Source organism: Grampus griseus (genome assembly GCF_964374135.1).
Source record: "Grampus griseus genome assembly, chromosome: 7".
NCBI lineage: Eukaryota > Metazoa > Chordata > Mammalia > Artiodactyla > Delphinidae > Grampus > Grampus griseus.
In genome coordinates, this window is record NC_139001.1 from 32256950 (window position 1) to 32272835 (window position 15886).

At 37.0% G+C, this 15886-nt stretch overlaps 1 protein-coding gene across 4 annotated transcripts in view; it reads right to left on the minus strand.

Moving 5' to 3' along the window:
- ABI2 (abl interactor 2) overlaps window positions 1-15886 on the minus strand; it is a gene marked incomplete at its 3' end in the record, with an annotated part of 102438 nt that overhangs the window by 17142 nt on the left and 69410 nt on the right. For all 4 annotated transcript variants that reach the window (XM_082657663.1, XM_082657666.1, XM_082657665.1 and 1 more), the window contains exons 5-7: window positions 15493-15639; window positions 14630-14754; window positions 8476-8634 (exon numbers count right to left, since the gene is read on the minus strand). In XM_082657663.1, the coding sequence (XP_082513789.1) occupies window positions 8476-8634; window positions 14630-14754; window positions 15493-15639 (431 nt within the window). The remainder of the gene's footprint in view (window positions 1-8475; window positions 8635-14629; window positions 14755-15492; window positions 15640-15886) is intronic.

Sequence of the window (15886 nt, forward strand, 5' to 3'; positions counted from 1 at the left end):
TCCTACCTATGAAGGTAGTGGTGCCATTAACCACATTAACCTTGGTGGGTAGTACAGGGAATGAAATGGGCTGGTGAATAGAAAAGTCAGGGAGAAATAATGAGATGTACGAAAGTAACTTAAAACATAAATATGGAAGGCAACTGGAAAGTCTGGGTTGAATCTGTGGGAAAAATCAAGAGGTACAGAGGTGGCAGTAATCAGTAAAGATAACGGTTGTGCCATGGGTAAGTGCAGGCAGAACATGTACTTATAATGGGCAGACAAGAGTTAAGCAGATAATCCTGAAGAATATCTCAGATTTAAGGGACAGAGTCACATAGCCCTAGAAATTGGTACCTTTCTTTAAAAGATACCTTGTGGTTATGTTTTTCCCTGAAGTCATACTTCTTGGTAGTAAACCCTTAAGCTGTGTGTCTGTGTCCCACTCTCAGAGGCTTGGAACAATTGCTGATATGTTCACAACACCCTGTGTTCCCAAACTTGGGGTAAGAAGACACAATGAACAGAGAAGGCAACAGAAACAAAGTAGATAAAACTGAGAGACAGCAGCAGACAAGCAACTGCACTAGAAAAGTGGAATATAAGATGATGAAATGTCCCTCTTCTGTTAGCACCCATCCCAACCTCCCCTGTAACAGAAAAGCAGGAAATTTCCCACTTCAGTCATTGTTTCTCATCAAAAAAAAAAAAAAAAGACCTTCTAGTACTCAGCTAAAAAAGAATGGTAAGGTACTTAACTTAGAACAGGGGTTTTGTAGGTAGGTTGAGTTTATTATTTTTTTAATGAATATATATATTTTTTTCTTTTCTTGTTTTGAAAGTGAAGGTCTGAAACTCTAGTGGTTTTTTTAAGAAGCCTAACAGCAGCCCAGGTAAAAACCAGTCCCAGCTCTTCCTTAAACAGAATTACATCGTAACAAAACAAGTTAGATTTTTTTCAAAGCCAATCCAACGCATGTTAAAAAATTCAGTTCCATATGGAGTTTACAAAGGTTGCCCCAAATTCTACTTTTTTTGCCCAGGGCAAACTTTTTACATCATGGTCCAAATTAATTTAGTTACCACAGCATTTTCTTTCTGGTCATGGAGATTTCATCAGAAAACCTGTGAACCAGAAGATCCTACTTTAGACTAGATTTATCTTCCTCAGAGTCTAACTGAAAATGAACTATTTTAGGAGAATTTAAGCAGGACTGTGATGTGACGAACTGTTTGCAATAATCAGTTCTAGTCTGAGGTATCTCATGAACAGGCAAGAGCAGAAAGTAACTATCAATTTGTTTCCACGCTATTTAGCTAAGATGATTCCTCACAAGACAAAACCCTTTCCCTATAATCACCGAAACGTCTCCAAACTTAGATTCAGTAATATTACGTTCAAACTACACAATAATGAAGTTAACGTGAAGAGAAAGGCTCAAGAAGAGACTGGAGTTTATAGAGAGATCTTAAGTAGAACTATAAGGACTACAGCTTACATTCACTCAGCAACACGGAGGTATACAAACTGTAAAAGGCTCTGCAAGCAAACCAAACTTAGAGGATGAGTCTGTGCTGATGAAATATACAGACTTCCTAAGTATGACCTTCCTGGTTATTTACAAAATCCTGGAGCATCTTCTTTGAGGTTAAAATGTACAAAGAGTTTTGAAGAAAAATCAGGCTTTTTTTTTTACTGCTTTATAAATACTCTAAGAAAATTAGACAAAATAACGACTCTAAATACTATTTCTAAAACCATTCAAGATATCACCTTTAGAGGCCATACATTTGACAGCCCATTCAAGTTTAGTTGCAAATATTTTACATTCCAGTGAGGGAAATAATTTAAGCAATTTATTTTTAAGAGTGAAATATTTTCTAAACATGGATAGTAACTTAGAACAAGGAGTATTTAAAAGTGAATCTAACTAATCATACTCAGTAAGGGAAGCTTTTTTGATGGAAAAGAATAGGGTTACCAAATAATTATCACTCCTGTAGTCTCAGAAGGGTTAAAAGAATTGGGCCATTTTTCTTATTCCTTTTCAAGTGAAAAAAAAACATCGTTTGACATTATGCCGAGAAAAAGTAGCAAATTAATCCACACAGTTTAAAAACATAACTTGTGTTTAATAATCGATGTAAAGGGTCTATTTGGTTTACTTGGTCATCTGAGAATATACTTAAACTTTTCGGGTTTTTCTAGCTTTTTTGTTCTCCCTAGAGTAAACATGCACTAACAAAAGCTAAAGATGCCTAAAATGAGGACTGGAAAACAGCTTCTTGATTGCTCTCTATACTTTGCTAAAGCCCCACCACACCTGTATTCTTCTGGAGATTTATGGTGATGCTGTAAGTTAGCTATCATTTAAAGAATATGCGTTATGGCTTTTCTTTTACAATATCACCAACCCAACATTGTTTTCTCACTGTGTCTTTTTAGTTGTTTTTTAATATCATTCAGGGAAGCCTGATATCTTCCCTGTGTAAAACACCATACTCATTCAGAAATTCCTCTTTCTCATATAACTATATACACTCACACTGCTTGGAACCAACATTCCACTTTATGAATTAGATTTTTTTAGTCTTTGTTGTAAGAAAATATGAGTAGTAGGGGGCTTCCCTGGTGGCACAGTGGTTGGGAGTCTGCCTGCCAATGAGGGGGGCACGGGTTCGGGCCCTGGTCCGGGAGGATCCCACATGCCGCGGAGCGGCTGGGCTCGTGCGCCACAGCTGCCAAGCCTGTGCTCTGGAGCCCGTGGGCCACAACTACTGGGCCTGTGCGCCTGGAGCCCATTCTCTGCAGCGAGGGGGGCCACCGCGGTCAGAGGCCCGCGCACCGCAACAGGGAGTGGCCCCCACTCCCCGCAACTAGAGAAGGACCGCGCGCGGCGGCGAAGACCCAATGCAGCCAGGGATAAATAAAATAAATAAATTTTAAAAAAAGAAAATATAAGTAGTAAAATGTAAGATATCTTTTACCAAAGGCCTTAGTACTTAAACACCATATTACTGATTCCTTACTGTTAAGGACTGAATGTTTATATCTCCCCAAAATTCATATGAAATCCTAACCTCCAATGTGATGGTATTAGAAGGTGGGGCCTTTGGGAGGTGATTAGCTCATGAGGGTGGAGCCCAAATGAATGGAATTAGTGCCCTTATAAAAGAACTCCAGAGACCGAATTAAACTTAAAAGCTTTTGCACAGCAAAGGAAACCATAAACAAAACAAAAAGACAACCTACTAAGTGGGAGAAAATATTTGCAAATGACATGACCAATAAGGAATTAATATCCAACACATATAAACAGCTCATACAACTCGACATCAAAAAAACAACCCGATTAAAAAATGGACAGAAGAACTGAAAGGACATTTTTCGAAAGAGGAAATGAAGATGGCCAACAGACACATGAAATGATGCTCAACATCACTAATCATCAGGGAAATAAAAGTCAAAACCACAATGAGATATCACCTCACACCTGTCAGAATGGCTGTCATCAAAAAGAACACAAATAACAAATGCTGGTGAGCATGTGGAGAAAAGGGAACCCTTGCACACTGTTGGTGGGGATGTAAATTGGTGCAGCCACTGTGGAAAACAGTACTGAGATTTCTCAAAAAACTAAAAACAGAACCACCATATGACCCAGCAATTCCACTCATGGGTATATATCTGAAAAACCCCCCAACAATTTGAAAAGATACATGCACCCCAATGTTCACAGCAGCATTATTTACAATTGCCAAGATATGGAAACAACCTAAGTGTTCATCAACAGATGAATGGATTAAGAGGATGTACACACACACACTGTAATACTACTCAGTCATAAAAAAGAACAAAATGGATTTGCAGCAACATGGATGTACTTGGAGGGCATGATGCTAAGTGAAATAAGTCACACAGAGAAAGACAAATACTGTATGATATCACTTATATGTGGAACCTAAAAAATACAACAAACTAGTGAATATAACAAAAAAGAAGCAGGCTCACAGTATACGTATAGAGAACAAACTAGTGGTTACCAGTGAAGGGGGGGCAATATGGGGCAGGGGGGAGTAGGAGGTATAAACTATTGGGTGAAAGACAGGCTCAAGGATGCACAATATTATGCAACATGGGGAATACAGCCAATATTTTGTAATAATTGTAAAATGGAAAGTAACCTTTAAAAATTATATTTAAAATTTTTTTAAAAGGCATTGCCAAACAAACAAACAAACCATGGAGAGTTTTCTCTCTTTTTCCACCATGTGAGGATACAACAAGACAGCAGTCTACAACCTCAGGAGGGTCCTCACCAGAACTCAGCCATGCTGGCATGCTGATCTCTGACTTTCAGCCTCCAGAACTGTGAGAAATAAATCTCTACTGTTTATAGGCTACCCAGTCTATGGTACTTTGTTATAGCAGCCCAAACTAAGACACTTACCAAACTAGGTTAATGTATGTAAATGTACATGTACAAATACATACGCATATTCTTCTTTGCCACCAAGGCGCTTCATGTTTATATTGAAAGTAAAGACTGTTAAAACTTGTGATTAGCCCTATTTGTTTCAATGACACTCCTTGCTGATGACAAGATGAATGATAAACTAGTATTCCTATTTCTTTGGCTGGATTAGATTAAGAAACAATGAGAACCAAATAGGATTCATTTTATGTTCTAAATGAAGTGTTCCTTTCATTAACTTGCTTCTGAAATAATCTCATTAGAAAACAATTATTGTGCTCTTAGGACTTGGCACTACGCAGCGGGTGCTCCCTATTTTAATTCCTATGTTATAACGTCATTTCAAACTCAAACCAAATATAGTAGCAGTGCTGTTAGATTTACAGCTCACAGAAAACCTCACTGAATTTACAGTCACATGAATCCCAGCCTGTCAGCTCACTTCCTCAGAAGCACAAATCCATGTCAAGCCTCCAGCTGCAAAAAATATGCTCATAAAACACAAATCTGGGATCACTGTTAAACCAGGGAATTAGCTACTTGAGAAAGCACAACAAATTTTCTCATTTTAAATATGAAAAAACAAGGACCACTGTAAGACCAGTGGTAATAATACAAGAGACTTACATAATAATCTAATGCAAATAAAATGAAAGTGCATCTAACAGCCTTCGAATACTGGCTTACAAAGCATTAAGAGTGTTGCAAGAAGAACTTTTCAAAGAACATAATTTAGTTAAAATTTTTTTTTAGTTTAGAAAAAAGCACTCTGATTATTCAACTGAGTTGTAGCCAGCCTCTTTAAACAGTTACCAAATCCCCGGAGAAGAAAGGCAGAACTTAATTGAGAGAAGTACATGAAAACAAACTAACTAAATTGCCTCACACATTATGCTGAAGGCTCAACAATGGAATATTACTCAGCCATAAAAAGAAATGAAATTGAGCTATTTGTAATGAGGTGGATGGACCTAGAGTCTGTCATACAGAGTGAAGTAAGTCAGAAAGAGAAAGACAAATACCATATGCTAACACATATATATGGAATTTAAGAAAAAAAAATGTCATGAAGAACCTAGGGGTAAGACAGGAATAAAGACACAGACCTACTAGAGAATGGACTTGAGGATATGGGGAGGGGGAAGGGTAAGCTGTGACAAAGCGAGAGAGAGGCATGGACATATATACACTACCAAACGTAAGGTAGATAGCAAGTGGGAAGCAGCTGCATAGCACAGGGAGATCAGCTAGGTGCTTTGTGACCACCTAGAGGGGTGGGATAGGGAGGGTGGGAGGGAGGGAGACGCAAGAGGGAAGAGATATGGGAACAGATGTATAGGTATAACTGATTCACTTTGTTATAAAGCAGAAACTAACACACCATTGTAAAGCAATTATACTCCAATAAAGATGTAAAAAAAAAAAAATCTCAATTCACTTTATACTTCCCATGAGTGTGAAAAATACTTTCATTAACATCATTCTTAGAGTAGGTTATTTTTCTACTTTAACATATACTTTCAAGTATGTTAAAATCAGACTTACAAAGAAGTATTAAAATATGTACTTAAAACACATTTAAATAAATAGCCTTCAAATAAATTCCACCAAGAGGTGGAATTTTTAATCAGGGTTTTCATAAGACCAGTATTTTGGTATGTACATGTATACAGCATGAAATACCCTTGTATATACTTTCTGAATATCATGTACACTTGGTCCCAAGCTGTAACAGTAAAGCATCTCTCAGCTCCATTACAGAATTGCCCCATTTTGGACTGACACCATTCTTTCAAAACTCTATTTAAGGGTAAGGAAGGGCATAAGGGTCATGAGAAATAATTGTCAAGACTTCCAAGAGGGTCAGGGAGAGAGCTTATCTTCAGCAGAGCTATGAACAGGCCATATCTAACAAATTAAAATTTAAAAATAAAATATTCATTTAAGTACAAAATAGCACCTGTACAAATATGGGTTTGGAACACATGATTTAAAAGTAGAATGTGAGAAAAGACAGGCATATTTGTCAAAATGGAGCTCAAAATGAGTTAAAAAGAATGGCACACCCAAAATCATTAAGTGTGGTCAAAGACAGCAGTGAGATAGATAGATATATGTATAACTGAATCACTTTAGTGTACATCTGAAACCAACACAACATTGTAAATCAACTATACTTCAGTAAAACAAAATTTAAAAACAAACAAGAGAAGAATAACCCCCCAAATTTTAAGGTTATAGATTTTAATTTGGTCACAGTTAACTACTAGGAAAAGAGAAACTACTCCTTTTTAAGACTCATAATGTGATCGCTGGGTAAAACAATGCACATGTATATTTCTCAAATTAAATAACCTAATGTAAATTTTTTAAAAAAGAAGTCTATTTCCATATAGGCAGATGGTAATCACACTACAGTGTGCACTGGTTAGACTATATAGTCATTTATGGTATTTAATTTACAAGAGGAACCCAAAACAATGAGGGGATCTGAATAAAGTTAACAAGAGATTCATTTCACATTCAACAAGTAGTTACTGAGCACTATTCCCAGGATATAACAGATTAAAAAACTGACAAGGTCTCAGGTTCTCATGCACTTTACATTACAATGTTGGCATCCTCCATCCCACCCTCCTACCCTTGGGAGGGTAAGAGAAAAACTTTTTTTAATATGAAGGTAGGTAGGATAGGATAGTACAATGGAAATAACATGGAACTTTGAGTCAGATGACCTAAATTCAAATCCTAACTTGATTATCACCTCAGCCTGTTTCCTCACCTGTAAAATACAGATGAAAACGATCACATGATTATAAGAATCAAATGATATAAAAAATATAAAAGCATTCTTTAAGCTCTGTTTATGTAAGAGGAGGATCAAATTTCTTCTGCAAGATTTCAAAGGATATAACAAGGTTTCACCAAAAGGTAGACAGATTTCAGCTCCATACAATTCAGGGCTCATCCAAGATGGAATGGGCTGTCCCCTAATATTACAGGTGATCACACATGGGCTTACTGGCCTCTTGGCAAAAATCCAGAAAAACACAGTAAGTTCACGTAACATGTCCACAGTAGTCACAGAGTATAATATCTGCTCTTACCCTCTCTGGGGAAGAAGCAAAACAAATGATTATGTTTAGTATTAAATATGTGCCAGATTAGTTCTTCTGTATGCATGATGCAGCTGAAAGGTGACTGTTATATCTGGATCAATCTGTCCAAGTCCCAGTTTTTCCATTATAGGTTTGGTAGGAGAATTGAAAAAGATAGTATAACTAACTGCCCACCATAAAGCAGCTTCAAAAATGTCATTTCCCTTTTCCTTTGCCACTTATAAACTCTGTTCATGTATGCTCAACTTTCATTATTTGCTATTCATAGAGCAAGGGTATCTGATTAAATAAGAAGGAAATACTGTTCAGCAAATATTATTTTAAAAAACAAATAATCACTAACACATTAAAAAAGATTCCGTTCAAAAAAATTGTTTGGGGCTTCCCTGGTGGTGCAGTGGTTGAGAGTCTACCTGCCAATGCAGGGGACACGGGTTCGAGCCCTGGTCTGGGAGGATCCCATGTGCCAGGGAGCAACTAGGCCCGTGAGCCACAACTACTGAGCCTGCGCGTCTGGAGCCTGTGCTCTGCAACAAGAGAGGCCGCGACAGTGAGAGGACCGCGCACCGTGATGAAGAGTGGCCCCCGCTTGCCGCAACTAGAGAAAGCCCTCACACAGAAACGAAGACCCAACACAGCCAAAATTAAATAAATAAATAAATAAATTTAAAACTGTTAAAAAAAAATTAAGTTCTGCAACTTTATATGAAACCATGTTGATTTTTAAAAAGAGAACTGGAAAATACAGTATTAGCAACCTTGTATTCATTCTTCCACTCATTCAACAAATAGTACTAACCACCTACCATGTACCAGTCATTCGCAATTAAAGGTTTTTTTCTGTGTAATTGAAGATTTTTAATTAGATATATTCCACAGACTGCAAAAGAAAATCTAACCTGGGTTCTGGCTATAAAAAGGTCCTCCGTTCATCTGATTCTGAAGGCTTGTTTGTGAAGTTATGGAAGGAGGGCGCCTGTAGGGCAAAGAGCCCCCTATTGTTGGGGGAGTATGGCGAGTGGCAGGTCTATTCATACTGTAGAACTGAACAGGATGACCTGGAAAAGGGACAGAACATAAATTTGTCACTAAAAGAAAATTATCTCAGACAATGAAATACTTTAGGTACAATGCCTGAATCTTAATAAGATTATTAAAAATAACAATATTCAGCTAATTTAATTGCCATCTGACAAATATTAATGCAAGGTGACAGTTATTTCTCAGTTAACAGTATATCCAAGTGCAAAAGCAGCAAAGTAGGTAAATAAAATTATGATTAGGTTTGGAAAAGCTATATCTAAATAGATTACTAATTAATATTATGATTTTATTAAATTAGTAATTTGACAGGGTTTCAAAATCATCACAATTAAAATTTATGGGGGGCTTCCCTGGTGGCGCAGTGGTTAAGAATCCTCCTGCCAATGCAGGGGACAGGGGTTCGAGCCCTGGTCCAGGAAGATCCCACATACATGCCGTGGAGCAACTAAGCCCATGCGCCACAACTACTGAGCCTGTGCTCTAGAGCCCGCGAGCCACAACTACTGAGCCCACATGCCACAACTACTGAAGCCCGCATGCCTAGAGCCCGTGGCTCTGCAACAAGAGAAGCCACGACAATGAGAAGCCCATGCACTGCAACGTAGAGCAGCCCCCGCTTGCTGCAACTAGAGAAAGCCCACGCACAGCAACGAAGACCGAACACAGTCAAAAATAAAAACAAATTTGAAAAAGAAAATAATAAAATAAAATAAAATTTATTGCTCACTTCCTCCAAAAAAACACCAGCAATTAAACACTGAAAACTAAACTCAACAAGATGAGAAAAACGTTTAGAAAAGAAAAAGAAAAAATGTTTGACACACAGTTTTATTCCAAAATAATAATAATAGTAATAAATTTAAGGTAGCAAGCCAATTTGTTTAAAGGAAATAATAAAATATTTCAGCAAAAGGTCAAGTGACATAATTCCAAATCACATTTTTCAATCAAAAATATCCTTCTCTAAACTTAGATTATTTTGTCTTAAAATTAGAGTTTAACAAATTTACAATTATGAAAAAAAGCTAAGACACAAAAAGTGTTGTCAAAAATATCTAATTTTTAGTATGATCCTGAACGTGTTCATATTTATCAGCAATTTCATACATTTTGCTCTCTGAGAGCACTTCAACAACTAAGGCCAACAGAAGACACTCTTTCCTAATCCATCCAATTGCCTAGTTCAATCCAGTTCCTAAATTTTATCTTGACTCCAATTCTGCTTAAAATCATTAGCTAAGGGCCTACTGTACAGACAGACCAAGTACTAGAGCACCCATGAGAGAGCAGACAAGAAAAGAGAAGGGGGAGGAATGGGGGAAGGGGAAGAGTGAGGGAGAGAAGAGGAGGGAAGAGAAAGGTGAGCGGAAGAAAAGGAGGAGGGGAGGGGAAAGGAGAGGAGAAAGGACAAGGGAAGAAGGGAAGGGAAGAGGCGAAAAGAGAAAAACACAACAATTTTTCTTCTTTTCCATGATTGTAAAATGGTTTTACGTGACTAAAACTGATCTTCAGGAACTGTTAAATTATCAAACTTGGATTCATATGGATACTCATATAAAGAATATTACAGAAGCACTCAAGAGCTGCTATAGGATTTACTCTTCATACATACGACAGTATCAAAACCTAAAACTCAATTCTGTTGTATAAAAATCTTGAGTAGTCAAGCTCAAGCACAATCCACTGTCAATTTATACAGCCATGATAAAAATGTAAAAGCATGTAAACTAATAAGCTATTTTTTAGAAGGTATATTTTGTCACTTGAATCACACATTGCTGGCATTTTAGGCATTAGTCTGTAACACCCTAATACAAACCTAGAATAATCAAGTTAAAAACTCTGATATTTAACACCATTATGAATTTTATATAGTTAGATCCAGTCTAAAACCTCCCATGTTATAAGCCATCAGTGATCCAAAGACACTACATAATCAAGACTCTATTCAAACCATTAATGAAGCATTTATTTTGCTTTGAGCTGAAAAACAAAACTATAGTTTAATTACCATAGACCTAACTATAAAAACCTGAAACTAAAAACTTCTAGAAGAAAACAAGACAAAAATCTTTTGTGACCTTGTGTAAGATAAAGAGTTTGTAAACACAACACTAAAAGCACAATCCCCAAAAGAAAAAAGAAAAAAAAAAGAGCAATGAACGAGACCATCAAAATAAAGAACTTCTGCTCTTTAAAAGACACCATTAAGAGAATGAAAAAGTAAGTCACAAAATGGAAGAAAATATTTGCAAATCACACAATTAATAAAAGGCATATTCAGAATATAAAAGGACTCAATAAGAAAACAAACAACCCAATTAAAAAGGTGTGTGAGGGGAAGCAAAAACATTTGAACAGACATTTCACCAAAGAAGATGGCAAATGAGTACATGAAAAGATGTTCTACATCATTATTCATTGGGGAAATGTCAATCAAAACCACATGAGAGGGCTTCCCTGGTGGCGCAGAGGTTGAGAGTCCGCCTGCCGATGCAGGGGACATGGGTTCGTGCCCCGGTCCGGGAGGATCCCACATGCCGCAGAGCGGCTGGGCCCATGAGCCATGGCCGCTGAGCCTGTGCGTCCGGAGCCTGTGCTCCGCAACGAAAGAGGCCACAACAGTGAGAAGCCCGCAATTCAAGGAAGGTTTATAAATAAAGGTACTATTAAAAAAAAAAAAAAAAAAAAAAAAAAAAACCACATGAGAAACTATTATACACCTATGAGAATAGCTAAATTAAATATACATATATATATGTGTGTGTGTGTATATATGTATATAATGACAACACCATGTGCTAACAAGTACGCAGAGCAACTGGAAGTCTCACACACTGCTGGTGGGCATGCAAAATTGTACAAGCACTTTGGAAAACAATTATGCAATTTCTTACAAAGTTAAGCATTCACTTACCAGACAACCCAGCAATCCTACTCCCTAGGTGTTTACCCAAATGAAATGAAAGCCTATGCTCACACAAAAGTCTGTGTGTGAAGGTATTTGGCAGTTTTTTCACAATCACCCAAAACTGGAAATAAATCCAAATGTCCCTCAATTGGGAAAGGGATAAACAAACTCTGGTAAATCCATTCAATAGAACACTACTCAGTAATAAAAAGGAACAAAACATGTAATAATGCATAAATCTCAAATGCACTGTGCCAAAAAGCCAGACCCAAAAGGTTACGTTACATATGCTTCCATTTATGGTATTTTTACAAAGGCAAACTTTAGAAGAAAAAAAAAACAGATCAAGAGGTTGCCAGGGGCTAAGAATGAAATGAGTGAAATGGAAGGACTGCCTACAAAGGGGGCTTGGAGGAAATCTGGGGATGATAGGACTGTTCTATACCTTGACTGTAGCTGTGGTTATATCACTGTATACATTTGTCAAAACTCACATGAGTCCATACTAGAAAGGGTGAATTTTACTGTATATAAATTATACCTTAATAAAAAAGTATTTGGTGGGTGATTCAAAGATACTACATAAAAGAGATTATATTGATATAAGTTGTTAATAAGGCATTTACTTTGCTTTTTGTTAAAAAACTGTAATTATTCACTCATACAACAAATGTTGATTCAGTGCAGACTAGGAACCAGCACCTGTTATTAAATTATAATTTAATTACTAAAATGTTAACTCTAGGTGAGGGTGATTTGTCCTTTCTGGGCCTACAACTGATTTCAAGATGTATTCCTTACTCTACTGATGCAGGAGCATAACAAGATTTCTATATTTAACTAGCTAGAGTGGCCTAACAGAGTGGTATGTAGATCAAAGGACAGCTCATGTTTACATACACCCACTGCAGAAAGCTTTTCTTAAAAAGTGCTGTTACAGAAGCTATGCCATAAAACACCATCCAAAATGAATGGATTAACATGGATTTTTAAGATGTCTTTTAAAACACTTAAACACCTAGATACAGCAGCAGCACTGCACATATATTCTATGAAGTACCTTATTAACCAGCTAAGGTGATGTGTGTCCAAACACATACATTTTTATAGTAGATAAGAACTTGTTTACTAAACCAGCATCACTATTAACTTTGAAAATATACTTTGTAGCAATTGAGCCTTTTTCTCCTTAGCCATGAAAACAAACTTTAGGTAGCAATTTTAAAACAGTAAAACACCAGTCAATCTTAAATTACAAACAAACTTGAAATCCTTAAAAAGCCCCCTAACTATGTGTTTCCAGTGCTGCTATAATAAGCAACAAATTCTGTTATAATAGACTTGTACTTTCAAACTGTTATATCAAATATTTCCTATAAAATATACCTTAAAACTACTGTCATACTTTTCTTTTTATTAATGACATAACCTGTAACAAAGAATACTTCTAATAACAACTTCTCAAAACTGTATAGAAGGGACTTCCCGGAGGTTCAGTGGTTAAGACTCTCTGCTCCCAATGCAGGAGGCATGGGTTCAATCCTTGATCAGGGAACTAAGATCCCACATGCCCAACGGCACAGCCAAAAAAAAAATAAAATAAAATAACTGTAGAGAAGACAGCTCCATACTAAATTTGCAAATCTCTAGTAAATAAAATTCAAGCAATAAAAAATGTGTATTTGTGCTATTCTACTAGAAAAATGAGAAACCTTACCCTGATTCCCTCAGGAAATTCTATTCTTCGGTCACATGCCATTTTCTAGTTAGCACATTATTCTTCAGATTTTTTTTTAATACAAACCACAAACAAACAAAAATCATAAAGCCAGAGTTCCAAGTAAGAGAAGAGCCAGACAATTGGATCTGCCTGCCAAAGAATAAACCAATACTCACCTGTAGGGGGAGTGGAAGAAACAACAGGGGGAGTTGGAGAAGTGAAGCCATCAGCAAGGGTCTGGGCACCCCCAGCGGCAGTGTCTGGGGCAGTGGAGGGAGGGACAGTAGCAGGAAGAGGGGCAGGGGCAGATGCAGAAGTAGCAGGAAGGGGAGGAGTACCAGCAGAGCCAGCAGGGGCTGAGGGGAAAGAGGAGTAAGAGGCAGCATTAATGAGGCAGTTCCATCAGGCAGGATTAGAAACGGCATTAGAGAACTTAATGTTAGCTACTCGGTGCTTATCAATAACCAAAGAATAGAAGAGAGTGTTAAAAAAAAAAGAATGAGCTTATTATGTTAAAGGATTATTAAGGTTTGCAGCAAATAATTCAAGATGCTAAGGGTAATGTACAGGATTTTAAATTCATTAAAAGCATTCCTTTTTACCTGATAGCCACTACTCTAGAAGAAAAGTGCTCCCTTTATATTGTTATTTTTAACATTCTGTAAATATTGATAGTATACAAAATGAAACACAACACACTACAAAATGACAGTATTCCATTTTGAAGTATACAAATCAGAAAATAAAAATATTTCAGACATAAATATCAGGTAAAAAAGAATTTAGAAAAATAACTCTTTTTCATGATTTTTAAAAAGGTATTATCTATTTGTTATTATAAGTAAGTTAAATATGTAATATTCTATCCTTACGTCTTTTCTGTCATGTTTTTAAAACTAAATTTTAACTTTGTGTCCTCAGATTAAACAAGTACATTTTTCTGTTTCAGACAAAAGAGGGTAGCATTTCAGTGACTATCAAGTTCTCAGAGTCCATGAGATTGAACTGTCAAAATTATATCTGCTCAATCCTTTGCTACCAATATGGTTCTCACACTGAGACCCCACTGTGCCCAAAGGCATGCACTGTCATAACACCAGCTGGAATTAAACACGTAACTCATTCCGGTGAAACCTCAACTCAAAGCACCAACTACGCCACAGCACCAAAGACACAAACCCAAATAACAGAGAAGTACGTGAACATAAACTCACAAATCATTTGGTTAAAAATAACAAACGCATAAAGATTTTTCAGCATTTACAGAGTCTTCGAGGGAAAAAAACCCTGATTATGAAGAAAGCCCAGTGTAATTAAATCAGAAATTGAATCCAAACTCAGCAAGCAAGGTGAAGATGAAGCACAATTCATGTTTTACCTGGAAAGACACTGGGAGGAGAAGGTGTAGGAACAGCAATGGGGACTCCCACACTCCCACTTCCACTGTTCTCCCGACTGCTGCTCCGACTACTAGGGTGGCTTCCTCCGCTACTCCCGCTGCTGCTAAAGAAACAGAAGCCACCAAAACATGAGTATTGATATACAGCAAGATACCGCCAGCATTTTCCAGAATTTTCTGAAATGAATACAGCTACAAAATGATAATTCAAAAGCCCTCCACTTAAAAGATGAATTTCTTAATAAAGTAAGGAAAAGAGCTGAGTTCAAGAAACTTGTTTTGGCTACCTTTTAATAAGCATGTATTAAAGAAACTGAGAAAGAAAAAAAATTCTCCATAAACATAGTGATAAATCATGGGGCTTGACACATAAAAATAATATTACTTTCTCTTATTCCAGTTTAATGGCTGTCTGAAGAAACCTCTTTTATAATAAAAACAGTTTTCCTAAACAAATTATTTGATTAATTTTATTTGTAATGATATCATGATATACTATCCCATATTTAATGTTTTATTGCATATAGTTTTTCATCTGTAAAGTTCCACCAAAAAACAACTTGAAATTTCCCACATCTGGTCAATTATTTTTTTCAGGTCAACAATAACTATTAATCTTGCAGAGAAATCTGCACTTTGAGATGACTGTTCTCTTTCAACTTCCTGGCTGCTCAAAGTTGCATCACAACATGAGAAGAGAGAGGTAGAATCAGATGAGGTTTGCGGGAGCAGAGTGAGGAAAAGAACTTAGTGCTTGGAAAATGAGAGAGATTTAACTGAAGTTATCTGAACAAATTATGGTACTATGACCATCACATTTTGCGCTGAGGTAGAGAAAATACCTGTAAGTTCGATTTCTTTGATTCACAGAAGCTGTCCTCACAGGGCTCTGCTGCGAGGGAGCCATAGTACGGGCTGGGCTAGGTACGTAATCATTTGGTACCACTGGAGGGCGCACTGGCTCCAGTGTGCGATAGGGGGAGTGCCGCCTACAAAAAGAAGAGCGTATGTATTGTGTGATTAGCAAGTTTCGGCACAATCAATTCAGAGCTGCCAGTAGTGAAATACAGTTTGTACTCGGAGGTAGTAGAACGTGTTTTAATAAAACCCAGCTACCAATTTCAGTCTTCCCTTAAGTATCACTTCTCCATTAGGGTTTTGATGCATATTGTTGTATTTTAGTCTCCAACTTCATTTCCCTCTGCTAATGCGATTTTGTTCATTCATTCTGAGAGC